The following is a 25,156-nucleotide window of genomic DNA, read 5'->3' on the forward strand; positions in this document are numbered from 1 at the left end:
GGGTCTGTGAGGAAAAATACAAACCCAGGAATGAGTAAGATAAAGAGTCCGCAGAAGGAAGGGGAAATGCATAAATGGATGATGCACAGGGGTGAAAAACCATGTCTTCTTAGTGTCCACAGTGGATAGCAAGGTAACGAGCTTAAACCCTTGCACAGTCAGAAGTATTTCTGTTAAGATACTGGGAAAAGAGAGCTTTCAACCATCAAGGACAAGGAGACACTGAATTAGATCCATAGGGAAGCATTACAGTCGCCAGCAGTGGAATTCTTTAAGAATATGTTAGACAAATACCTGTCAGAAATGACAGGTATATAACTGATTTTGTCCTATGACTGACAAACAAATTAGATGACCACTGAAGGTCCCATCTGGTCTCATTTTTTATTATTTCTATGGCAATATTTAAAAGATGCTTTTTAAAGCTCCTTAAAGAGCAATTACTACAACCTGCTTCAGGGTATATACATCCTGCTACAATCCTTTTTTCCTCTCAGTCTTAACATTGTATAATACTCAATATGGAAATGGAAGAAATGGGGAGTTCAGGGGGCTGGAGAAACTCTGAAGCTTCCAACCCCTCCCAGGAAACTCCTCCAGGTTTTGATCTGTTGGACTTTCAAATATTTCAAAGATTTACAAAAAGGGTCTTAACTAAATCATATACAAACTCCAACAGAATCTCTAAAAAAGCAACTGAAAAGAATATTCCACTGCTATGAGCAATGATGGCATTTAGCATTCACATAGGACCTCAGCAAGAATTACAGCTGACACATTAAGAAGAATAAATATGTTTTACAAATGGGGGAATTTGGGCATTATTAGGAACTTCTCAACTACTCATGCTACAACTACTTAACAGTAACATTAATAAAAATAATGCAATTATGCTTTAGATTGCTTGGAAGGCCTATAGCAGTCTCCCCTAAAAGGCTATAACATCACTCACACAACGTACAAATGAAAGAAAAAGCAGCAGATTTGTAAACTCTGAAAGTTCCCCTTCATCCACAGCCTCCCAAACAACATTGCTGCAATTTCCTTTTGCTTTTCAGCAGACAATACTAACTGAAGGATACAAGGATTATTTTGCACTCAGCACAAGATAACCTTTTCCAACATGTATTTCCAACATACTGTATTTCAGTACAGCAAAGACTCCATTACAAAGGAACGCCCTGTTCTAGAGGACAACTGTATGGAAGAAGTGCTCATTTTCATGAATGCATCACAATAAACTGTCCTCACCATCTGTTCCACCCACTAAATATAAATGCAAAAAGAACACAGTCCCCTACTGTAACACAAGTAGTATGATGTATCTGATTTTAATGCCTGTATGTATACCCTTTTCTTTAATCAACACATTCCCATATTCTAAGTGACTCCAAATTGGAGTAACATTTTCCCCAGCTGACCCTTCATAACCTATGCAAAGACATACACATAGAGATGAGCTAAACTAAAAGAAGATATATATGACTGTAAATTCAGTAACATCCTTCAGTGGCAGGTATTTTAATAGTGTGAAAAGCCCAAGACTGTATCAGAAAGTCAAACCGAATTCTGTGTGCCTCGGTCACAGAATTTGACCTGCTGCCACTTACTGGCTACTATGAAGGTTTTATCGAACTTAAGGAAGAAATATGTATATTATTCCTAGGTCAATACCTCACTGTGGATGCCCAGCATAGCCATGCTTTAAAAAACCCAAATCTGTTCAGAACTACAACAAATTCTCTCTCCTGCACCCTTCCCATGGCTAATTTAGGATGTTTATTGCAGGTCTCAAGTTTGTAATCAGATTTAGTGAAGTATTTGGGAGTAGCATGGAAAGTAGTAGTTTTGTGGGAATATAAAAAGAATATGCCACTACTGCATAGCTAATTGTAACTCTGAGAGGAATTTATGACAAAACACATGCCAATGTTTTTCGTATTGTTTTCCACAGAGAAAGACATTCTGAATCCTTATATTGCTGCGACCAGAGTTTGGGGGGATCACTGCCCAGATCACAAATAGAACCTGAAAGACGAGAGAGAAACTCAAGCTTACAGTGTTCGAAAAGAAGGTATTGGTCTCCAACATAGAGAATTAACTATGAAAAGGATGGGAGCACCACTGTTCTACATCAAAGTATAAAAATAAAAAAGGATAGAAATCACATAGTTGGCAGAATCAGTTAACTAAAAGGAGGGGAAGTCATCATATTTAATGGAGCTTAGAAAGTCTACCAAACACAATATGCAGTGAATGCTGGGCAGATCAGCAGAGTTTCAGACAATCAAACAATGCCTGGAACCGAACTGTGCACTACACAGGACACTGGACCTATTCTCAAAGGTAGTCAGCAACTGTTCTATCAGCATCCCAAGAAATATTATGTCATAAGAGAAACATTTCAACAGGTACAAGAACAGAAACCCTTAAACCTTACACGAAGTTCCCTGCATACCAAGTGTAGTGTCCCAAAAGGCCAGAGGACTTTTTCTGAAATCCACAAAAAAATCTAATTAATTCACTCTACATTTGACATCATGGGCCAACAGAGGAATGTATATATGAAATTATGTATTTCAGTCCTAAATCTAGAGGAAAGTTACAGGAAATCATCTAAATTTGAACATATTTTTGCATAGCAAAAGTTGTAATACTGAAGGAATATTTTCGGTTTTGAATAATGCCATTTGATCAACATAGAGAACTAGCTATCCATCTGAGACTGATGAATACTCAGCAGGAAGATCATATATGAAAACAAAATACATTTTCATGGGAGGCTGTGATACAATAAGGCTTTCAGGAAACAGTTCACCAGAACTAGCAACAGCATATTTAACAACCAACCTATGATATCTAGAAAGTAAAGTACCTTCAAGCTATTTTACAGAATCGTTATATACAAAAATAGGACTAGGTCGGATCACTAATAAAGAAGAACAGTCTTATCACCTCAAAGACAGGCATCAAATAATTTTTAGGCCACTACAAAAAGCTTGTTTGCTAACTTTTCCAATATGGCCACATTGAAAAATACTTCTCTAAGTGATTCAGCAGTCTGCTGAATGCAAAAAGTCCCCTGTAAAGATAAAGAAATGGTTATGTAATTATTCTACTTTACTTTAGCCGAGACAAGAGTCTTAGTGAACAGTACATTTTCTGCTCCTTAGGGAACATTTCCAATTATATTTCATGCAGAGCAGGAAAATCTGCCTATCACATGGAGATACTGAGAATTTACTCTTAGCATCTCTTCAGAGAAAATTCATCATTAATTACAGATCATCATCCATGGAACTTGCTAAAAAACACAGAAAATAAAACCAGAAACTGTATCTACCACCTCAAGAGATGTAGCTTCAAAATAATTAAGGATCCAAGTGAAGAAACAAATAAACCCAAGAAAGAGCATCAACCAAAAATTGTATGGCAATTCTCTGTACAACATAGAATAATGCAAGTGAAGAAAAGAGGTTTAACTTCTAATAGGTCAGGTATGTAAGCAAATATGCTATTATGTTTGGGAATAAATGCATATTAGACTGCAAGCAAATTTACCAGGAAGAAAGAGTATTTGCTACATCCACCCCCATCCCCCAAAAAATCATAATGGAGCAATCAGAAGCTAATTTGCTAAACGACCTCTCGTATCTACAGTTGCTTAGGTCTGTCAAACTTTAAAAAGCAACTACAGAAAAGCATTCTGGGAGAAAAAGAATTGCCCATGGATTTTCCAGGTAGCCAGAAAGAAAGATGCCTTCTTGAGAAAGGGTCAGCCGCTGAGTTTGAAAAAGGGACAGATAAATCGGAAAAATAAAACTTTTAAAAAGAACACAGAGTTTAGAAAAATATCAGTATTACAATAGCAAGTAAGATTATTTGTTTTACTCCTACTCACCTAAGCCAGATTTTTTTAACCTCTTTAAGTGCTGGTTTGTTTGTTTTCCAGTTGGAGACTTTTGCCCATTTTTCACCTCTTTATCAGAACCATCTGCTTCACCATTTTTAGATTCAGAACCTTAGGGAAAAATAAAACCCCCCAAACATGATACTGATGCACTTGTACCAACAGTCCCCCCAGCAGCCCCTACATTGTAAACAAAACAAAACCAGATTTTTAAAAAATTCACATCTACTTGCTGAAAGGCAATACACCTTTCTGGTCACAATATGATTCCTCATCATCAGAGGAAATGGAAGTAAAAGGACAATAAATCAATTAAGTGCTGAAAACTAAAGTTTACTGAATGCTGAAGTCAATAAAAATGTTCACTGATCTAATAAAAATAACGTTTTCCTATAATGCCCAAGAGATATCTTTTAAAATATTTTAACCTTAAGTTATGGGGCAGTAAAGCAATCTAAAGGTAAAAAAGATCATTTCTTTCTGAAAAAACATTTATTATAGAAGAGGTATGCCTGGAAATAAAATTGTCAATCTGTGTTAAACATAGAAATGTCTTAAAATGAAGCAACTTCACCAGCAGAACTAAAGGTCAAGGTTATGCTGCAGTGATAAGCATGGTACCAGAAGAAGAAAAGCTAACAAAAAGATCCAAGTATTGCAATGCTGAAATGAGACACAAATTCACATTCACAGAGTAGCTTGCCTTTCCCCCCCCCACTCCCCTTTCAATGGTATTGAAAACCAGCATGTGGTCCTCCATTGGAGTTACAGAGCCAAACAAAATGTTACTTTGCATTCCTTTAAAGCTGCTACTAGTACCAATTGTCATTTTACTGTGTGCTTTCAGTTCTTTATTAAAGAAAAATCTCCCTCCTTGAGATATCAGATTTGATAAGGACATTAAACAAAGCCACCAAGTGGAAACAGTATTTCAGCAGTCCCAAATTCTGTATGCTACACAGCGGGTTCAGAGGAAGGCTCTGTGACTACAGCTGATCTTCCAAACGGTCCTTTAGCTATTTACCTGAAGGTGAATCCGACTGCTCATCAGACACCTTTAGTGGTGTCAAAACAACACGAGGAACAGTCTTGTTTACCATCATTGAGACTCCATTTCTTCTTTTCTGCTGTTGTCTTAAAGCCTACAAGACGATAACAAAACATAAATATGTACAAAAAATAAGGCTTGTAAGTGAATTACATGAGACATTTCTCTACCATTAAACTGAATCTCTTAAAATAAGCATAATTTACATAGCTACTGACTTGCCAGACTTCACACTCGTCCCCTTTATGTCATTTTCCTTTAAAATATAAAATCAGTCTTTTGGTTATAAAGAGAAAGAAGATGCACCGTAGATCATTTTCCACTACAGTTTTGAGAACAAAGAAGCACATAACTGTTTCCTCTACCTTAACAGCACAACATGATAACCCATGGAATGTGAAACTAAGACTTCCAAGTAAAAAAAATGTAAAATAAATGTTTCAAAACCAGAATAAAAATATATATGTCTGCACATCTCTCGCAGGTGCATCCTCTCCAGTATACTGCTCAGTCAATCAAGTTAACACAGAGTGTCATCAGTATGTACAGCATGTAAGGACTACAGTATTGATGCACTCACTCAGCCGTGAGTAGTGCTGCACAAAATCACTGAACATGGCAGGAATCATTTATTTTTGTGAAGGGAATCAGTCCTAATCTTGGAAACCTTGCAGCACTTGGCTTCTGTCTGCTTGACTTTGGGCATTAACCTTCAGAACACGAACATGATGGTGTTCTGGCAAATCTGGGGAAAAATGATACAAGAATAAATCTCTATAAATGGGAGTCCTTTGTGTTCCATAAATGGATCAAATACAGGGTTGATAATGTAATACAAAATATTTGAAGATATTAAAGATTAGAAATAGCAAATACCTGTCAGACTGTTTTATATGGAAAATGATATCTGCTTCAAAAGATCTCAAAACATACAAATATGAATACTTGCCAATTAATACATTTGCAAGCATTAAAATTCTGCAGTTAATCAGAATGGGCTGGGCTTAATACAGATCTCTCCTATCCTCCTGTCTATTTTTTGCCAATCTTACTGTGCACTCTCTTTTTATAACTGTGATTTGTGTTATGATCTTGGAGGGGTGGTGTGGAATTTATTAAAGTAATACTATATCAACAAGGAACATACTTGATATGAATTATCCGTGTAGGTTTATGAGCGTGAATGACTGATGCCTTATAAGATTTAAGTCTGTAACTTCAATTAATCTGTAATATCTTTCCAAAATGTTCACATAGCTACAAAAAAAAAAAAAAAAAAAAAAATCTCTGGGAAAAAAAAGGAAGAAATCGATATCACTCTATTCCTCTAAATAACACACTATACAACATAAAATACACCGAGCCACACAAAAGCTATTTCATCGATTAACCCCTTTTATAGTACACTTCTTAAAAGACACATAAGCACTCTGCAATAAAAAGCGAATCAGAACACTTCAAACCAAACAAAGAGAGTAAGCTGGTCAGATCTGCACTGAACCAAAGAAGCAAGCACAAAGCCATGAAGACCAGTCTATACTTCACACACTTTGTGACAGAAAATTCATACTGGTATTGAGCAAGCACAGCCAGACTTGTGGACAGAAAATTCCAAAATGTTAACGTTTCTCAAAAATTTCCCAAAGTTCCAAAAATGACCCTCAGTGCAGTCCTGCCAAGCTAAGTGTCAAACCAGGTGATCCTTATTTAATAGTAATACCACTGAGACAGTAACAAATAGTCCACTAAAAATTAACTGAAAAGACAGCCAACTTCTGTGCCAACAGCATACCAATATAACCACAACCCAAACTTTGCACTGTTGTGCCCTACAGCCTGATTTGCCTGAAGAGCAGAGATACCCATCCTCAGTGTCATCCTCCCTGACAAATGAGTAAGATCCCAAACAGTGGCCCATGATCTCCTCCAGCCTCCTCCTGACCTTTCAAGATAATTTCCACCCCTACAAGGGACCATAGCCTTGTTGCCGGAATCCGTAAGAAAAAAACATTTTAAAGATTTATACAGCCACTGTGACAAAGGTAGGTTCTTTGTAAATCCTCACAGTTGATTTTCCAATGCTTTAGACTGAACTCCCACGAATGAGAGAAATTAAGCAGCAGCGTGTCCTCCGTCAATGACAGGTAGTCAGTGTTCGTACACCTTAGGTGACGCGCGCTGCTGGAGCGAGGGCAGCGGTACCCAATCCTTCTCAGGTGCACCACTTACCTTCTTTTGTGTTACAGGAAGGCCACTTGGGGACCTTAAGCACACATTTATGCAACTGATCTGGCACTTCCAAGGGGCAGCAGGCCACCCCATGCTCACAAAGCACTAATGCAAGACAGCACAGCTCATCCCAGCACTGCCAGGACACTCAGCCACAAGAGTGGGGAACAGCTGGGAGCAGGCAAGTGTTGCTACCAGAACTATTTACTTTGAGGCATAGCCCACTTCTGTGCCACAGGCTAAGCACCTCAGCATGTGAGGATCAAGCACAACCCTTAAAGACTCCATTTCCCTTTCGCACACATTTGCTTTTCAGGGTTTCTTTTTCCCTAACATTCATTTTTCACTGCCAGTCCCTCCCCCATCTTCTCCACTTTCACAACACAAGGAACCGATCACCACGCAGGGCCCGCAGTTGAGTTTGGAAATCAGTCTGTATGGGATAACTTAAGCTGACAGTAAAGCTACATACATGTGGACACCTAAAAGATAGGTTGTAGAATGGAAAAAAATTAAAGCCATGTGGACATCAAAATCCAAGTCAAAGTTTTAACACAAAGTGCCAATGAATTACGCTGTGCCCAGAGAATAAATGAACAATCTTCCCTATGCCTCTCTATCTTTTCTTTTGTCAAATGAAAGATACAAGACAGGAGAGAAGGGTGCAAAAGTATTAAGTAAATAATCTACCAATTGATGTGCAGGGTAAAGAGATGGCTGAGATTTTGCTCAGTCACCCTGTTTAGTGGGACATACTATTCCCAGCTAATCACAACAATTTTGTGTTAAATTATCCTTTGAATTTAAAGCTGCAGGGTCTGAAATTTTTGATAGACAAGTCTTTGCAAAACAACACAAGGGGCAACCCAGCAGAGGGAGAAATTGCCAACTGATGCCTAGTTACTAGTAAAGCCAAACACCAGAAAGAGTTAAGTATAAACCAAGGACACTCTCTGCAGTCTCTGTTGAGGACAAAGATATAACTTCTCTACACTTAGCCTGAAGGATATTAATTTTAGGATACAAGACTATTGTAGGATAAGACAAGAATCTTGTACCCCAAGATTAATTCTACTTAGCTGGGAAGTCAATGGGATTACCCAAAGTGAAACATATACCAAACGCTTTACAATATTGATCTTTTAGTGCACCAAGCTAATTTAGTGCTTTCCTAGTAACCATGACCACATAAATCTCTAGTTTTTGCTCTTCTGGTAAAGGGAATAAACACTAAGTAGATGAGTCAAATTTGTAACTAGCACTGAAGAAAATGAGAAATTTTATAACGTATTCCAAAGATAAATGGTTCCAGATCTCACTGTAGATACAGAAAGAGTAACTAACACGAACTACATTGGCATCTTTTACTGGCACAGCCTTTTGCATCTGATCCATATTTACAGATATATAACCGCCTAGCTGTGCTTCCTACAGAACTGCAAGAAAAGAGACGATGATTCTACCAAATGATAAGGTGTCATTTTTACTATGGAAAGCAGAGAGAAACACATACAGCACATATGATAGCTTACATAAAGTGTATTTTTCTTTAATGAGACTCCATGTTTATACTTCAAATGTATTCAGTAATTTTGTGCTAAATGCTTGAGTTAAAAAAGCTGCAAGTTGTAAATTCCTAGAACTGATCACCGCTGAAGTATTCTGTAAAACATTACTACCCTCCTATCTGTACAGCACATAAATAAAAGAAGGAGAAAAAGAAAATGAAAATGAATGTGGTATACAAGTTAAACATTAAAAGCTTTCTTAAGTCACCACCAAAATATAGTACTTACATTCAGCCTTTCACAAGCAGATTTGCAAAGGACATCTGTGAATCTCTCGCACATAATGAGTATGGAGAATTCCCAATATTCCCATTCATAAAAATGAACCTGTGACCATCTGTTGAGTAACACTGCCATGGTCATTATACAGGGCTTGGAATAATTAATTTGTTTAATGAAATTATTTTTATTGCCAAAATCTTATAGTAACATATCAATCAATTTTCATCGAAAGAACTCAAAACAACATAAAAAGATGAGTATTAAGAAAACACAAACTCTGAAGATAGATGGCAAAACACCATGCAATTAACAGTCATCTAATTCCAAGCAGTTTACTATAAAGAGGTGACAAGAACAAGTCTCCTCTTTTTCAGGGATTTTATGCCCCTGCTGGAGTATAGCAGTGTGTTGGAGGTTTCATGAATACCATTATCTGTTCTTAAGAATACTCATTTCATATTTAGTTGATCTTAACACAGGAAAGACTTCTTCATCCATGCGACAAAATGGTTGACTCTCTTCAGTAAAAACTAATAAAGTCATCTTTGAAGTAGGAATGAAAGGAAACAATAAACTAAAAGGTAGCTGGAGAGAGGGGAAACATACCTCCCCAAAAGAGCACCAGAAGCAAAATGTCAAGCTCTGTGCTCTCATTTTACTGTTGCTCAGGATATTTTTAATTTTTTTTTCTTTTCGACATCTTTTCTGCTCAGAATGAAAAAATGTATCATACAGATAAACCATTAATGCAGAAAACTACTTTCATTTTAGCTTAAATGCATGACATGCTGAGAATGTTAAAAATTACCTTATTAACAACAAAGATACGTAACACTTGGTTGCATTAAGCAACATTGTCCCAGATTTCTATTTGTTCCATAAATGTCAAGTCTACATTCTGAAACTCATATCATGAAACATAACCTTTGAAATTTCACACATTATGGATCAGAAATGTAAAGCTATAGAAGTCTTCCATTCTGCCTTGTGAAAAACACAAGCTATGATACACTGAGAAAGTCTACTGCACAAAGTAACAGCTCTACATCATGGTCATGGATTCCAAATCCACAAAGATGAAACAGATCTATAGTTCATCACTGATTCACTTAACACCACCATAAAATTCAGTCTTTGTCCTCTCTCTCACCCTCATTTTGTTAGTAAAATTAAGACATCCTTTAATTACCATGTCTCCATTAAATTAAAATTTCTCAGAGGCAACCTGTTTCAGGGATACTCAGAGCAGTTAAAACAGTAAGCACCACAAATCACGAAGAATAAACACATTATTATTTTCAGGATGCCACTACTTCTTACATTAAACATACATTAAAAGTCCTCAGTTATAAGCATGCAAACATGAGATTAAAACAATAACAAAGCTGTCTTATGGAAACAGCTACAAAGTACAAAGTGCCATTTCTAAAGCATAAAGCAAATTAATTTACTGACAACCAGACTTGTACACCAAAAATTACAGTACTGGTGCCAAGTGTACACAAATGATCATTTGGAGATGAAGAATAGCGGTAGAACACCAGGCTGGAAGTTTGGAGACCTAAGGTTTATTTTCAAACTCTGCTAGTAACTTCTCAAATAAGCATCTATTCTTGTCCCATGCCATCCTCCTACCCTATGACACTTACATTTGTATTTGGAACAAAAATAATTTCTTGCTGTCTGTTTGTTCTTTAGGTCCCAGCAGTGGTCAGGGTTTTTCTGTACAACTACAGTACACATTAACAACTGAACATTTATCTGTATGTTAACAACATTGAATTAAAGTGCTTGGACATTCGTGGTGCAGAGACAAAGAGACGTGTGCATTTATGTGCATGTCTGTACACCGGCAAGCCAGCACTCTCTTTTCTAGGATTACAATAATGCATTCACAGCTACAGTTGCTGCAGATCATGATAGACTGCAAAGTAAACATTTTTGTTGCTTTCCCAAAACCACAGAAACAAGAGAAGGACAAAAAACCATGTGATGTGTTCAACGTCTGTTCTAACTTGCATGTGAATGGGAATGATGATGGCATATGCATTGACTCAGTGACACTTTTTCTTTCCAAAGAGAAGAGTGTTGGTTCTTTTTTTAAATTGTTTGTGTAGTATTAAACTAATAATATCTAGCAGCTGAAAAGTGCTTCATGGGGAAATCTGTTTCTTGGCACAACAAAGCACATATAGGTAAGAAAACAGTTTGTAGAAAGCAGTTTCAAAACAAACTAAAATAAACATAGCAATGTCAACACAAAATCTTAAAACAGTAATGAACAATTTCCATTAGGTCAAATTTGCACACACACTCGGCACAGGGTTCAAAGCATATACTGGGGACTTCAGGGCTAGAGTACTATAAAAAATTTTGTTGTATTACCTCTCAGAGAAACAGATGCACAAATTTACATTGCACCAATGTAAGCAGTTGCAGTGTAATGTCTTTCTGCCAGACATCCTGTTTCAGCTTGGGTTCTGCCACATGCACAAACCCCCTGAGCATACAGCCTTCTGGGGACCTGCCCAACAGTTACTGGAACAGCATTTGTATGTAACTGCTTGTCAGCGTTTTGTAGGAAGGCTTCCTAGAGCTCTGAAGAGTTGTGAGCTGTTCCAACTCCTGTCTTTTCCTGAGAAGGCCAACTATTTCTAGGATGCACTTCAAAATCAAGGCATGATTCATTTTCACCTGGCTATAATTTCATGTTATCAATTATTAAAATCAAAAGCTGTTCTTTTCATATGGTCCAGAAGAAGACATTCACTTAGACATCCGCTGCCACTATACGGAGAAATCATGTAACATCATCGGAAAAGCTTGACTGGGACTCTCATCTCCAGTGCTGATATTTGTCATTAATACACTAGCAATGACCAATCCTTCTTAAATAGTTCCCCAGGTTACTTAAAGGAAAACATTATCAGACAAGTGCAATGCTTAAGAACTAGGCCACTATCATCAGCTTGGTTGTCTGAGACTTGGGACAAGCAACTGCATCTACAGAACAGAACAAAGAGAATGCTTTTGACCTATATTTTGGAAGGAGATTCCACTACATAGCAGTGGTAGATTTAACCAAAGGTAACATTCATGCCAGGACATATTTTAAGTGAGGGACACTGTCCTATAGTGAGGTAGAGGGGCAACTACACTCAACATGGTACTGTTCTAAAGTTGCTTTAAATTTCTTCTTAGTTATTTCTCAGAGCAAGAAATTCTGGAAAACACATTTATTAAAACAGAAAACATGCAGAAGCACTGCAAAAAGCATGCTGTGCAAACAACCCCAGAGGAAAAACAAACAAGCAGAATGCCCCAGCAACTGGGAGCTAGTTATTAAAAAGTGGTACAAAAAGAATACAGGGATTGTGTGAATTCCTGTCCCTTTCTTTCCATCACAGGTAAGGGCTGAGGACCATTGGCATGACCCAGAAGAAAGTCTCATAAACATTGTCTTGCGTCTTACCAAAGCACTGTGTTGAGCAGCTGGTACATGCTGCCCATGCATAGGGACCTTTAGAGGGACATACCGTGCAGCCTGCCTTCGGGCAATGCATGTACTCCCTGAAGAGCTCCTGCTGGAACTCTTGCTCTTCCAGCTTCTTTTCCCCATTATGCAGTCTCCCTGCCATAGTTTCTCTGTCCTCTTCCCTAGACTTGTCTTGGCAATCAGAAAATCAGTTTAGTTTATCATCTTCGAACTTCCATTTTCCTGAATGCATTTTGTAAATTCCACTGTCCCTTCCCATGTCTCTCTAGAAGTCAAAAAGCAACATGTTTTCCTTGTTTTCCATTTGTTGACAGGAAAATTTGTCAAGAATCATCACTTATGTTGCCAGACATCTGATCAAATGCTTCAGCTAGGGAGCCAGAATTCTCCAACTGTGGCCTTGGTAAATTTGTAGCATCTGAAATGAAACATAGAAAAATGGTTAACAGAGACACTGAGAAACTCCAGCAAACTTTCTATACTGAGGAATTCAGCAGAAAAAATACCTCTCAGTTCACAGTGGATTTTCAGAGCCTTTCAGGAAGACACCCTGTGCTCAAATTCTAAGTGATAAGGATGTAATCATAAAGATCTCCTCTGTCATCTTTGTTTCTTTGGGGGTGAGGAAGGGGAAGGAGGGCAGGCAAATATATCAGGCTTATATCAGAACGTGCAAGTGAGTAGTTGCTCAAATGAGTCAAAGGATAGACACCACAGACAGACTCATACTGGATTACTTTCTACGGACAGCAAAATGCTTTATAACATAACCTGCATCTGGCTGTAGTCAAGGAAGTAAGTCCTAACAGAATGAGTATGGAGGGAGCAAGACTGGTGAGTTTGCTCTTGTTCTTTTCTCAAAGCAAGATAAGCAGTGTGCCTGAGCTGAAGACAGGAAAGCAAAACCACACCAGTGGAGATCAGGATTCTACCTTCAGTGCCAACCTAGGCACTTGGACACCTGTGTCCTTAAAAAACAAACTAACAAAGAAATATTGATAAACTAGTCCTGTGAATTTGGGTAAATCAGGGCTAAATTACACTGTTCACCATTCTGCTCTGAAATTTAGTCTCTTGTTGCTTCAGGTTGTAGGTTGGTTTCTAATAATAATTACAGTTGTGCTAGAAAAGCCAGCCTGAAATGTTATTTGGAGCTGTGCAGGTCTAATGTCCTGTAATTCAGAAGCAACAGATGAGCCAAACCTTAACTTCCCCATAGCTCACTTACTGCTTGGGGCCTGACAGTATCCACTGGAAAAAAAGGGGGGTGGACTTGACAGTTCTACTCTACTATAAGAGCAAATTGTATGGATGGGTGCCTTTCTTCTCCATAGGAAACTGCATCTACCCACTTTATGAATAAAATAGTGGCACATATATGAACCCAGCCACCAAGCATGCAGACAAAGCCCAAAGTTAAGAAAAACAAAACAAACCATGGCAGTAACATACCTTGTGTAGATTCCCTTATTTCCTGAGCTTCTCTCCTCCCAAACCCACTTGGCTGCTGTCTCTGGAGTTTCTGTCTCTACAAAGAGATCTGGATGCCCAGCACAGTCTCAGACATGTCCTGGTCTGTATTCAGATCCTGAGTCTGAATGGAGTATCCTTCTCTTCTCCCAACAGAAAATTTATGGGTACCCTTCTTGGTGCTGATTCCAAAGAGCCAAAAGTGAGGCAGGATTTTCTTCCATGTCTGGGAGGTCTACTATCATCCCAGACATCGTTCTAGTGCATCTTCAAGTTCTTTATCCTCTCTTGGTACTGCCCCAGGAAACAACTGGTACACTGATGGACAAGGTGCTCTTATACTTGGCTATCAGAGTCCAACAGACACTAATACCACCTCAATGTCTTGGATATTCACACATGCTCAGTGTTACCTACGTGAGGCCAGTTTGCAGGTATGATCGTTTCTTCTGAGAAATGTTCCAAGAACATCTTGATAGATACAGACAAATCTGTACACAGCGAAGACTTCCAAAAAAAGTATCACCTCAAGTCAATGGAACAGAAACTGGACCAGAGGAGAGCATGGTAGATACTATGCCATGACTTGATGTCCGTACTTGAGTTAGCCTTGTCCAGAGCAAGAATAATTCACACAGTAGTGTGACCATGTACCACTGCTAGCAGATGCAGATGTAGTTCAGTACTTTCCCAGGAAGAGGTCCTTACATGGGTCTGCATGCCAAAACTCTCGAGTGTGAAAATGAGGTAAATCAGTATGGAACTGATCAGTACTGATAGGAAATCAGTGTGTGACAGCATGCCATAAACCTCCTTTTCAAAAGTACTAAATCAGCAACAGCTGGGCACACATACCCAAGCACTTCCAACAGCAAAAGGGAAAGAAAATCTGTAAAATCTGCCATCAGACAGCGAAGCATAAAATGCAGCTCTACAGCACAGACTCTTTTGTCTAAACCCTCATGAATGGGAACTGTTTTGTTGAACATTACACTCAGATACTATACAAGAGCAAAACTGAAAGTCCCTCAAAAACTAAAAAGAAGCATGGAACACACTCAGTGGTAAAACACTCAAAACCTTTCTCCCAACAAGGACACTATGGAAAGTGGTAAAGACAGAAAGTTTCCAGACCAAAATGGCAGCCCAGCCTTTGAAAAGTGAGGAGATAAGGTCTGAACTGTGACATAGACATTGTCAGAGTCCACTACAACTGCAAACCTCCTTAGCCCCTGCAAAGTATCCACAGCTACCCAAGAGAAATCAAGACCAAGAGCCAGGGCTCAGAAAATGTGTTTTCCTCCAAGTTCCTAGCATAGCTCAAGAAATGCAGTGTTGTGACTAATTTGATTCATCAGAACATCCTAAAATGCAAGCTGTTACAAGGAAACGCGAGATTGCTCTTTGCAATCTAAACCCAGGAATATACCACTAGAATTCATTAAAAATCACATCATATGTAAATTCAGCATCTAATACTTTGAAGAGAATTACATATGACTAGAGTGGTTACTAAGTAGATAAACAGTGGAGAAAATCTTCTAATTCTAGCTCAGGTCTTCAAGCAGTACTGCACATTATCAACTTGCCTTACACTTTAATTTTAATGGATTACAAAACAAACACACACAAGATCAAGTTAATGTGAAGAACCCACTGTATTTAAATAAATTGAGTAGGAAACTGTTTGAAAGACTACCTTGTAGGTTTTCATTCTGTGAAGACTGTTTAGTAATACAAAAAAGCAATAGCTGGGGAAGACTCCATTATGACATATATACAGGATATAAATGTTTATACAGTATGAGCACTTGCTGAGAGCACATGATGGCTCATCTTCTGTTACTTCAGCATGGAACCAGTAGGTTAGTATCAGTTGGAGGAGTGCTGCATACAACTGTCTAAAGTTTCTTGTGTATTCAAAGGTACTACAGGTTCTTCTTTGTACAAATTTTAGGTATTATGTGTCCATAAAAGCAACAGAAAGATTGGAAAGTGAAAGAATAAACTTCCAACAGAAATTTCACAAATAAAATCACTGTTAAAGTTTATTCACCTCTGCTACGATATCAAATTAAATCAAATCTGCAGCATGTATGTGGCAGTAGCCAACACTTGAAATTTTAGAGAAAACAAAGCAAAAATCCTCTACTATTCCACAATCCAAATGTGCATTTGTCTAATACTGTACATAGAGAAAACATTTTACTGATAGCTGTAATAATACTCTCATGCTCTGAAGGACAGGAGCTAATTACCATCAACTTAATTAAAACTGATTTCTTTTTATCGATTACTTAACTTTCTGATGCTGCTCTAACCCTACTGCCTTAGGGAACGTTTTCAAAGATTTCCATCAATGTTATAACTTGTTATATTAATTAAGTTATTCTGATTAGTTTGCCCTTTTTATAATTATTCTCAATGCTATACATCTGTTAAGTGAAAAATAGTAGAGTTTAAACAGTTATACAAGTTCAAACATTTGTGGTTTTGCTCTTTTTTTCCCCTCCTTTGCCCTTGCCCACTCCCCCAACCCCTAAGAAAGTTCACGTATTGCAAAAGATCTGTATAGAAGAGTTTCCGAAAAGCGTGCCTTTTTCACAACGAGCCACACAGTGAGCTGCTTTGTGCCCATTGCTCAATCTTCCTGACCAAACAGATGTGAGACCCCAATCTAACAATCCTTTCCAGTCCTCAAAGCCTGTAAATACAAGATAACCTTATGTGAATGATAAAGGTCTATTAACTCTAGTGGATTTAAACTCAAACCAAATTAAAAACTAAGCACAAATACTTAAGTGAGAAGGAGATGTGGACAGGCTTTGCTTAACCTATGCCTAAACCAACAACTCTGCAATAAACTACTCCATGAAATACTATCCCAGCTGAAACCAGGACACTTCCGTTAACCATAACTGACAGCAGTTAGAAAAAATGAAAACAACATCATCTTGTTAGGCTAACACTTTAGAAAGGTTGTATTTCATTTTTATAGTCTTTACAAGACTAAAACAATTCCTACATACTCAAAATTGAGAGGAGATATTGATAACTTTTTTTTAATTGTATTTGTTTTAGTTTTTCTTTTCCTGTAAGCTGAACTAATTTGGCACTGTTGGAAAATAATTTTCACATTGTTATACTTTCAGTTAATATCTGACTTTCAATACTCAGATACTGTTGCCAAGCTTTACTACTTATCATGCAACCTAAATCATCCAAATCATGTTATTCAAAAAACAAAAACTACCCCACTTTTATACACTGTAGTGTCAAATACAGTATAAAAGAAAAATTACTTAGCAGACCATACAGAAAAACTGAACAGCAAGTATACCCAGATTCTTACCCATCTGCAGAACTTTTTTCAAAATCTTTTTTTTTTTTTCATTTTAAGCCTCACATAAAATTTCCAACACAAATGTTTATATAGGAAAAGCAGGGATGTGATAATATAAACAATTCTGCTTACTTGACAAGCACTTAAAAAACCATCAAACTCGCCATAAATAGCAGGACTGCACCAGTGGTTAAAAAAAAAGAAGAACCCCCACCAGTACTAAACAAAGCACTAAAAGCCCTCAGAAATGCCTTGAAATTCTGCTCAGATCTTATTCATGTAAGACTGACACATATGGTAAAGGGAAGCTAATTGATTATCAGTCAATACAAGCTTACCTGCTTAAGTGCTTTCTTTGTGTGCTGCTGGAAGGAAGATACTAGCTTGCTTTGCACCGGTGCATTAGTAAGGCTCGAATCACGATTGGAAGACATTTCTTCAGTTGTCTGCTTTGGGCAAACTTTAAAAAAAAAAAAAAAAAAATCAGAATACTGTTATGTGAGTTATCTTCCCTGTATCTTGGGAAGTCCTGAGGACGGGGACAGGGGGCGGAAAAGGGAAGTGCCTGGAAAACAAAAAGCTTGCTCTGAGAAATTCAACTTGAGATCCAGATGAGCTGAAAATCCGGCCATATTCTATACAAATGCATTGCTTCACAAATATTTGTACCTCATATCATCACACCCTTCCTACGCAGTTCTGGAGGGCTTGCATATTTTGCGTTTCAGGTCCTGAAAGGTAACTGAAATAGTTTTAACTGTGGTTTTCACACAGAAGCTAGACAAAAATTATCTTCCTCACCAAGACATTTTTAATGGATTATTATGTGTCTACATGTGTATTTATAAAAGAGACACTGATGACTCTGTGTTCTAAAAATTCCTGTTTAACAGGTAGACTGGAATGTCCTGCAAAGAGGAATTCTGGCCTCTCAGGACACACACACCGCTACTTCTCCGCCTTCTAAATAACACATGTTTTAATGAACAAATACAACAGTATTTGCATTAAACAGCCTCTTGAACACATGTTGTGTGAGACAGAGAAAAAGTCTCCTGGTTAAAAAGAAAAGGAAATATGATTAACTGTTTTCAAAAAGCAGCTTTATTAAACAGATATGGAAGCTGTGACTACAACTGGAGGATCCTATTAGTCTTGGTAGTCAGCAAGCTTGACTAAAAGGACTGTAAAAACCTTTCCACTCTCACTAGTGTCCTAAGACAGCCCAACGAAAACAGCATTAGCATGTATCCAGAAACTGAGTAGCTTTTCTTCCCATTCCCCTCTGCTGACTCAATTCAAGTCTGTCTTCCAGCGCTGCTCAATGCTACTTTGCGTGCTGACATACCTTCTTCATAATGCTCTGCAGCTGCATACAGTTTTCCAAGGTTTGACAGACTTTGCAGATCTACCAGAACAGTTTGAAGACACTCAAAGCAGCTGCACAGACACGTGCCAGAAATAATTTCAGTCCAATGTTTCCGTTTACCTATGGTTTTCTCTTCCCATCCTTCAGTGGGATGAGCAAACACCTGGAGTAGCATTCTAACGCTCTTGACTTTAGCCATGTTTCATAGAAGAAATATTTTAATGATTTTTTCTTTGGTTCGTAAGAAAAAAAGGTAGAATAGAGACAATTTAGTTATCAATAATTAGTGGCCACTACAAGATGCACATGATATTAAACATTTGTTTTCACACTGAAAGAAAAAATAATTAATACGTACCTCGCAACGGAGAATACACTCTGTTTTATGGCATTGGCATTATGTCAAGATAATTTTTGTATTAGATTAAAAATTTTCATTAGCAGATAAGATAAATCCTATTTTGCCACAAGATTTAGAACTGATATTTGTCACTTTTTTACCTTGTACTTGAAGGATTTGTCAAAATATACAAAGAAGCTGCAACACAAAACAGGTTCTGAGTTTACAGCATCACTTGGTTTGGATCAATCTTTTCCACATGATGAGCAAAGCTTACTATCAAAAAAGGCAACTTAAAGGAGCAGCAAAGTGTCGGGAGAAAATAAACAATAGCTGGTTTATATAATCTAAATCACTGCAATAGCTAAGCTCCTGAAACAAAGAACACCTACACAAAAATAAAAACCTGACATTTCAGATTACGTAGCTTTTGTCTTTTCTTAAAAAGAATTTTTTAACTGTTTTCTGGCAAAGCTTGAGAGTCAAAGAACTGAAGAAAAAAAACAAAAATAGTGTGAGCATACAAACCCCAGAGTAGAGGAGAATAGAACAAATTTAAATATGCCTAAAGAATGGAAACTGTTGTATACCTAACTGTGCCTCCTAAGGCAGAATACAAGACGACCTGTCATGAAAAACCTATTCCTGTTCTCCAGGATGACTGCAACTCCTCTTACCTTCTTGTTTAAATGGGAAATTCTGCTTTTCATTACTCTGATCTAGGACATTATCCAAGAGTCTCCCCTGTTTATTTTTGTGCCAAAGTTCATCCTGGAGAGGTTTGGCACCACTAACTGATGATGCTCAACACTACAATCGTTAATGTCAAAGTCACGATACAGCACAGGAATAAAAATAAACATAGCTCTATATTAATTTTGTGCTTTCATTCATTTGCCTTTTAACAATAAACCCTGAAATTGTCACAAGTTCTATTAGAGGCCATATTTCTTATTAGATCATTACTTCAATTTTACATAAAATATTATCGGTGTATTGGTTTCTTTTGCTTGTTTCTTCAAAGCTTTGACAACAAAGTTAAACCAAGGAACAGGGATTGTTCTAATGTGTGAAGCAACTGGAACAGAAACCCACTGAAACAATAAAACTGCTTTCCATCACTGTAATCTCTTCTGCAGGTGCAGAAGGAATACCTCACTCTAGGCTGGTTCAGTTTAGTGCAGCCAAACCTTGTTGCTTCAGAGTTCTGAAAAACAAACTTTTTCCTGTAGTCTATTTAAAGAAATAGGTATCTGAGGCTGAAATCTGCTGCTTAAAAATTTTTAAATGGCATGATGATTAGAGAAAGTCAACTGCATCTATTAACAACGATACTTCCTTTCTAAAATATATTTTATACATTACAAATATTTTCCTTGATAGATCTAGTAGCTTAAACTAATAAAAAGCTATTTTAAATATTGTTTTCCATGTTTTAATTAAATTTCTATTTCCATTTAAAACCAGCTTGATACAAATCATGGCTATAAACCTAACCATCTAGTTAATAAGAGATGTCATTGCCAATTTTCCAAAAGTGGAAGATACAAACATTAAAAATCTAAATACATTATGTTAACTTATATAATTGCTTAGTAACTCATACAGTCTATTCACTTGATTAGCAAAAAATAATACTAAAATTGATACATTGACTTTATTTAGAGGATAATAAATACATTAATTGTTTACGCAGCAATATGAATTTATTTTTCTGTAGGAAATGAAACACAAATATGACAATGAATACATTTATTCTTTAAAACATGTTCTGCTACATAGTGATTTAAATCAATCTGTGCCAAAACCTCAATATACTGCAATGCCTGTGACCACAGAAAATTGTATTTATTTATTTGTTCATTTATATGGATAAATTCCAACTGCTTTTCTCTGAATGACTCAGGAGTAATAAAGTGGGAAAATATGACAGAAAAATATGTCAGTATTTGAAGTGAACATTAATGTTGCTAGTGAAAAAAAACGATGCCTCAAGAACAGAGCAGACGTTTCTGCTATGGAAACCAAAGAACACAGTACAAGAAAAACAAATACAAGAAGAGCCAGTGGTCTTTGTACATATTTACAACTTTGGAAAGCTGCAAGTACTTTGTCCATAAGCACTGAAGTCGCATGAATATTATCAGATTCATGCTTGCTTGAAAAGCTTTATCAGAAAAGAATGCTAAAAATAAACTGGATGCTGGGGAGGAAAAAAAGAACCCTGAAAGAATGCAACAGATGAAGGAAAAATATTTGGGTAGCAAATAAAGAGGATTCACCATTATTGCTACAGTAGAAAAAGAGAACAAGAGCAGTTTTAAGCCTACAGGAGGTATTTCCATTTGGTGGAGAATAATTAGGCTACATTCTTTAAATCGGCTTCTTCAAGGGCCAGGACTGAGTGAAGGAATAAAGCAAAAAGCAACTATTAAGCCATAAACTCTTTGGTTATGAGCTGGAAGAGCAGCTGGGTTTCTGAAGATAAGACCTCCTTAGCGAGTGTTCAGAGAGTGTTAACATGAATGATAGAATTAGAATTACTTTGCAAAAAGAGCATGTTAAAAATGTTTTTGACAACCTCCATTTGAAATAACTTTCTCTCTTCCATTTTTCCAAGACCGGTTTTGTAATTATTATGAAAAGCTATCATTTATAAAAATCAACAATACTATCTTTTAATCTCAAATTTTATAGGCTATCTCTGTAATTTTTTATTACCTTTTACCTTCCCCACCTGAGAAAGATGAAACCTACATAAAGCATATTAGAAGATATGTTTCTTCAAAGAAACAATTTTTATAGTAATACAACTTAAAATTATTCTGTCTCACTGCCACTGAAAGTTATTGGGAATAATTATAAGCAGATTTCTGTAACTAGATTGACATAAAAGCTCCTGGAGTGCTTTAAGGGGCTTATTTTCCCCAAATAAATAGCACAATTAATTCCAATTTCAGACAGACCATACCGATTTAAAATCAGGCCAAAAAAAATCAACAGCAGTTCACTTCCTTCTTTGTTACAGAAACCACAGCAGATGAGAAGGATTGTTTACTAATGGCCACATTACAAAACACAAATTAATATTGCTACCATATGCTAAAGACTAGAGTCTACCTCAAGCATAAAATGTATGCACACATTCTGGAGATATGAAACTTCACAGAGAACTCCCTTAGGATAACATACACACAAAATCTCTCTCTAAAATATCCATAAAATTCAGTATTTTCTTTGGGTGACACAGATCTATACTTGTATTGACATAAATGGTCATGCTTTCCCAATACAGTTGTATGAAGTAATTCACCTCCATCACTCATTGATCTCTAGAGTCCAACTTGCAAAATCTGAACAATTCAGAACTCGACCCTTGCCATCAGCTCTTGAAAATGAAAAGCAGTTTGGGAGTCAGTTAATTGTACAAGTTCGCCAATGCAAGCAAAACCAGATGCATATTTCAAGGGCACTACTGTGACTGTAATATTCTTTTTGAAAAGCTATACTACCACTGTGAAATGATAAGTAATATTGAATAGTATTTTTTGGAAACAGACATCAAATACCACATCAGCTTGGTAGCTTGCACTGAATTACATTATATTCTCGGCATGCTTTTGAGTCCAAACATTTCACAAAGCTTTGAAAACTGTGAATCCTTATTACAAAGGAAGTCAACATTTTCCACTAAAAATATACAGCCTGTCATCACTAAGCCACCCATTTCTTCGGCCTCATTAACTCTACTGTACAGCAAAAAAAGCAGATGAGAAAGATCTCTCCCTCAAGTTCCACAGTATCTTCTCTCATTCTTATGACTCCTCTCCAGTAGCAATGAAACAAACAGAAGTTGAACTCAATCGTAGGTACAGTATTTTTATTTTATAGCTATTTATGGGGAGATGAAAAAAAAAAATCCACAAAAACAAACCAAAAAAAGTGTAAAACTGTTTCTTTCTGATCTGTCATCCAAAACTCTGCACGTTCAAGCTGCTATTCCATTACCGGCCTTCTGCTTTTAGAAGAGCCTATACCACATCCAGATGTTGCCATGTGCAATGGATCTATTCAGTGAATCATCCAATATTATTCCCAAGAGACAAGATGCTAAGGATAACAGGTTTCCCCGAATTGCCAGAAATTCCATTCCTGGAAGGTAACTGAACATCTAAATGTGGACTCAGGTTTCAAACAATGGTGAATATTCATTCCTCACTACAGGAGTTATCTTAGTGGCTTCCTAGTCCAAAAAGCACAAGGTGTTCAAGAGTATAGTAGCTACAAAGACAAAATTTCAGGATTCAGCATGGATCTGATCCTCTGTTGTCCATCATTTAATCTACTATCTCTAAGAAAACTGCCTAAGAAATTAATTCTGCCATTTCATGTTTGCAGTTGAAGAATTTACAGCTTTAGCAAGTGCTGAAAACCAAAGTGTCTCAAGAGGAGACATATGTTGCTCATATTTGGGCAAACATCAGAACTTATGTTTGGGCTGGGATTGGGGAGGGAAGTCACACTACCATAGGAATTGCTGCTTCCTCTACAGTTACATCACTGTGCATTCCATCAGCTTGTGTGAAGACAGTTTTTAATCAACTGTGCTCCGTGGCTGATGGATTAGCTCTGGCTTCAGAAATCCTAGGGACAATTGCTTTTTGAGAACAGAACAACCTATTGATGGGCAAAAGGATATTACAGTCATCATTTTTCCAGGCAACAGTAATTGGGATTTTAATTCTTTCACCAACTGCATCTTTACATGCTGTCCCTGTATTTGATGGAAATGGAATTTATAAAATGATATGAAACTGCTAGAGAGCTTCTATAGAAATCCCATTCCAAAGAAAATAAACTGTAAAGAGTTTTTTTAACATACGTCTTTGGACAAGGTAGTAGAAGAAAGGTTTCTCCACAGCATCTGAAAATCCTGAGGTGTGGCCATTCCAGTCATCAGTTTAGCAATACTGATGTGGAGTAACAGCTTTTGCCAAGTCATGTGTTTATAACTGTGAGGAATTTTATATTATTATGCTAACAAAATTGTTCAGTAGCCTGCATTTATGCTGGGAAAAATGTGCCTGCTGGGGAATAATGTGATTCTTCTCTGAGTGTCAGCTGGTACTTTTTACTCCGAAAGCTGGAGACTATCATCTAAAAGCCCACAAACGGGCTGAGGCTGTTGCTTAGGGTTTCATCCTCTGCTTCCAGCTAACTTTTAAAGTGGCACGCTTTAAATCTTGCTGAACAATTTCTGGTCACTCTGTCAGAACTGGGTCTTCTGGACTCTACCACAGAAACAAGAGCAAATAAAAATACAATCAACTGGGCAATTAAGAATAAAATGGGCAAACAGTGTCCATCCTCATATATATCACACATAGTAAGGCTGAAAGGAGACGTTACATCTATTGACCTTTTCTAAAACACAAGTCAGAGAATTTAATAAAGAAATTTTTGTACTGAATCAAATGTTATTCTTATTCCACAGAATAGTTTCCTGGAAAGAAAAAAAATCCCAGCTGTAGTGTGAAAAGTTTAATTGATAGGTATCTTGTTAGATTTGGTCTGCTAGACCTAATATTTTCTAAAGAAACACCTTTTTTCAAATATTTACAAACTGATCAAGTCACCACCTCATCTTTGATAAACTAACTAGCCTGTCCCTATTAAATAACGCAGAGTAAAGGAGGTATTTGTTCACTCAGGAGTTCCTACATGTCTTTTCTAAATCCTTTCTTATTTTTCTTAATTCTTTCTTACAGTTATAATGAATGCAATACAATAGTAATTATTTAACTAGTGCCATACCCAAAAGAAACACTGTGCCTATATTCCTTCATCAGTATCACCAGAATTATAGCCCAAGAACTGCATTGGACTAATTAGCAAAAGCATCTCATTCATGTTCAATTCATTTTCTACTGTGATCCTTAAATGCTTTTCAGATTTACTGATTTATTGAATATATGTTTCCACTGCACAGATCTGACCTTTTTTCTTCACTTCAAAGCCTAAAAAAATTCATGCTGTTCAACTGTAATCATTTACAAGGCAATCAAAAGAAGTCTCAACATTAATATTTATTATCAATACAACTAATCAAGAAGGATTTTATTCTTCTCAAAAAGTATTGACAAAGATACTGAATGAAGAGC

General features: G+C 37.0%; 1 protein-coding gene across 1 annotated transcript in view; it reads right to left on the reverse strand.

Moving 5' to 3' along the window:
- Positions 1-25,156, reverse strand: part of LOC104628457 (putative Polycomb group protein ASXL3) — a 46,858-nt gene that overhangs the window by 798 nt on the left and 20,904 nt on the right. The window contains exons 4-6 of the mRNA XM_010297036.1: positions 17,625-17,746; positions 4,935-5,052; positions 3,902-4,021 (exon numbers count right to left, since the gene is read on the reverse strand). Of these exons, the coding sequence (XP_010295338.1) occupies positions 3,902-4,021; positions 4,935-5,052; positions 17,625-17,746 (360 nt within the window). The remainder of the gene's footprint in view (positions 1-3,901; positions 4,022-4,934; positions 5,053-17,624; positions 17,747-25,156) is intronic.

Source organism: Phaethon lepturus, unplaced genomic scaffold (genome assembly GCF_000687285.1).
Source record: "Phaethon lepturus isolate BGI_N335 unplaced genomic scaffold, ASM68728v1 scaffold47331, whole genome shotgun sequence".
Lineage (NCBI taxonomy): Eukaryota > Metazoa > Chordata > Aves > Phaethontiformes > Phaethontidae > Phaethon > Phaethon lepturus.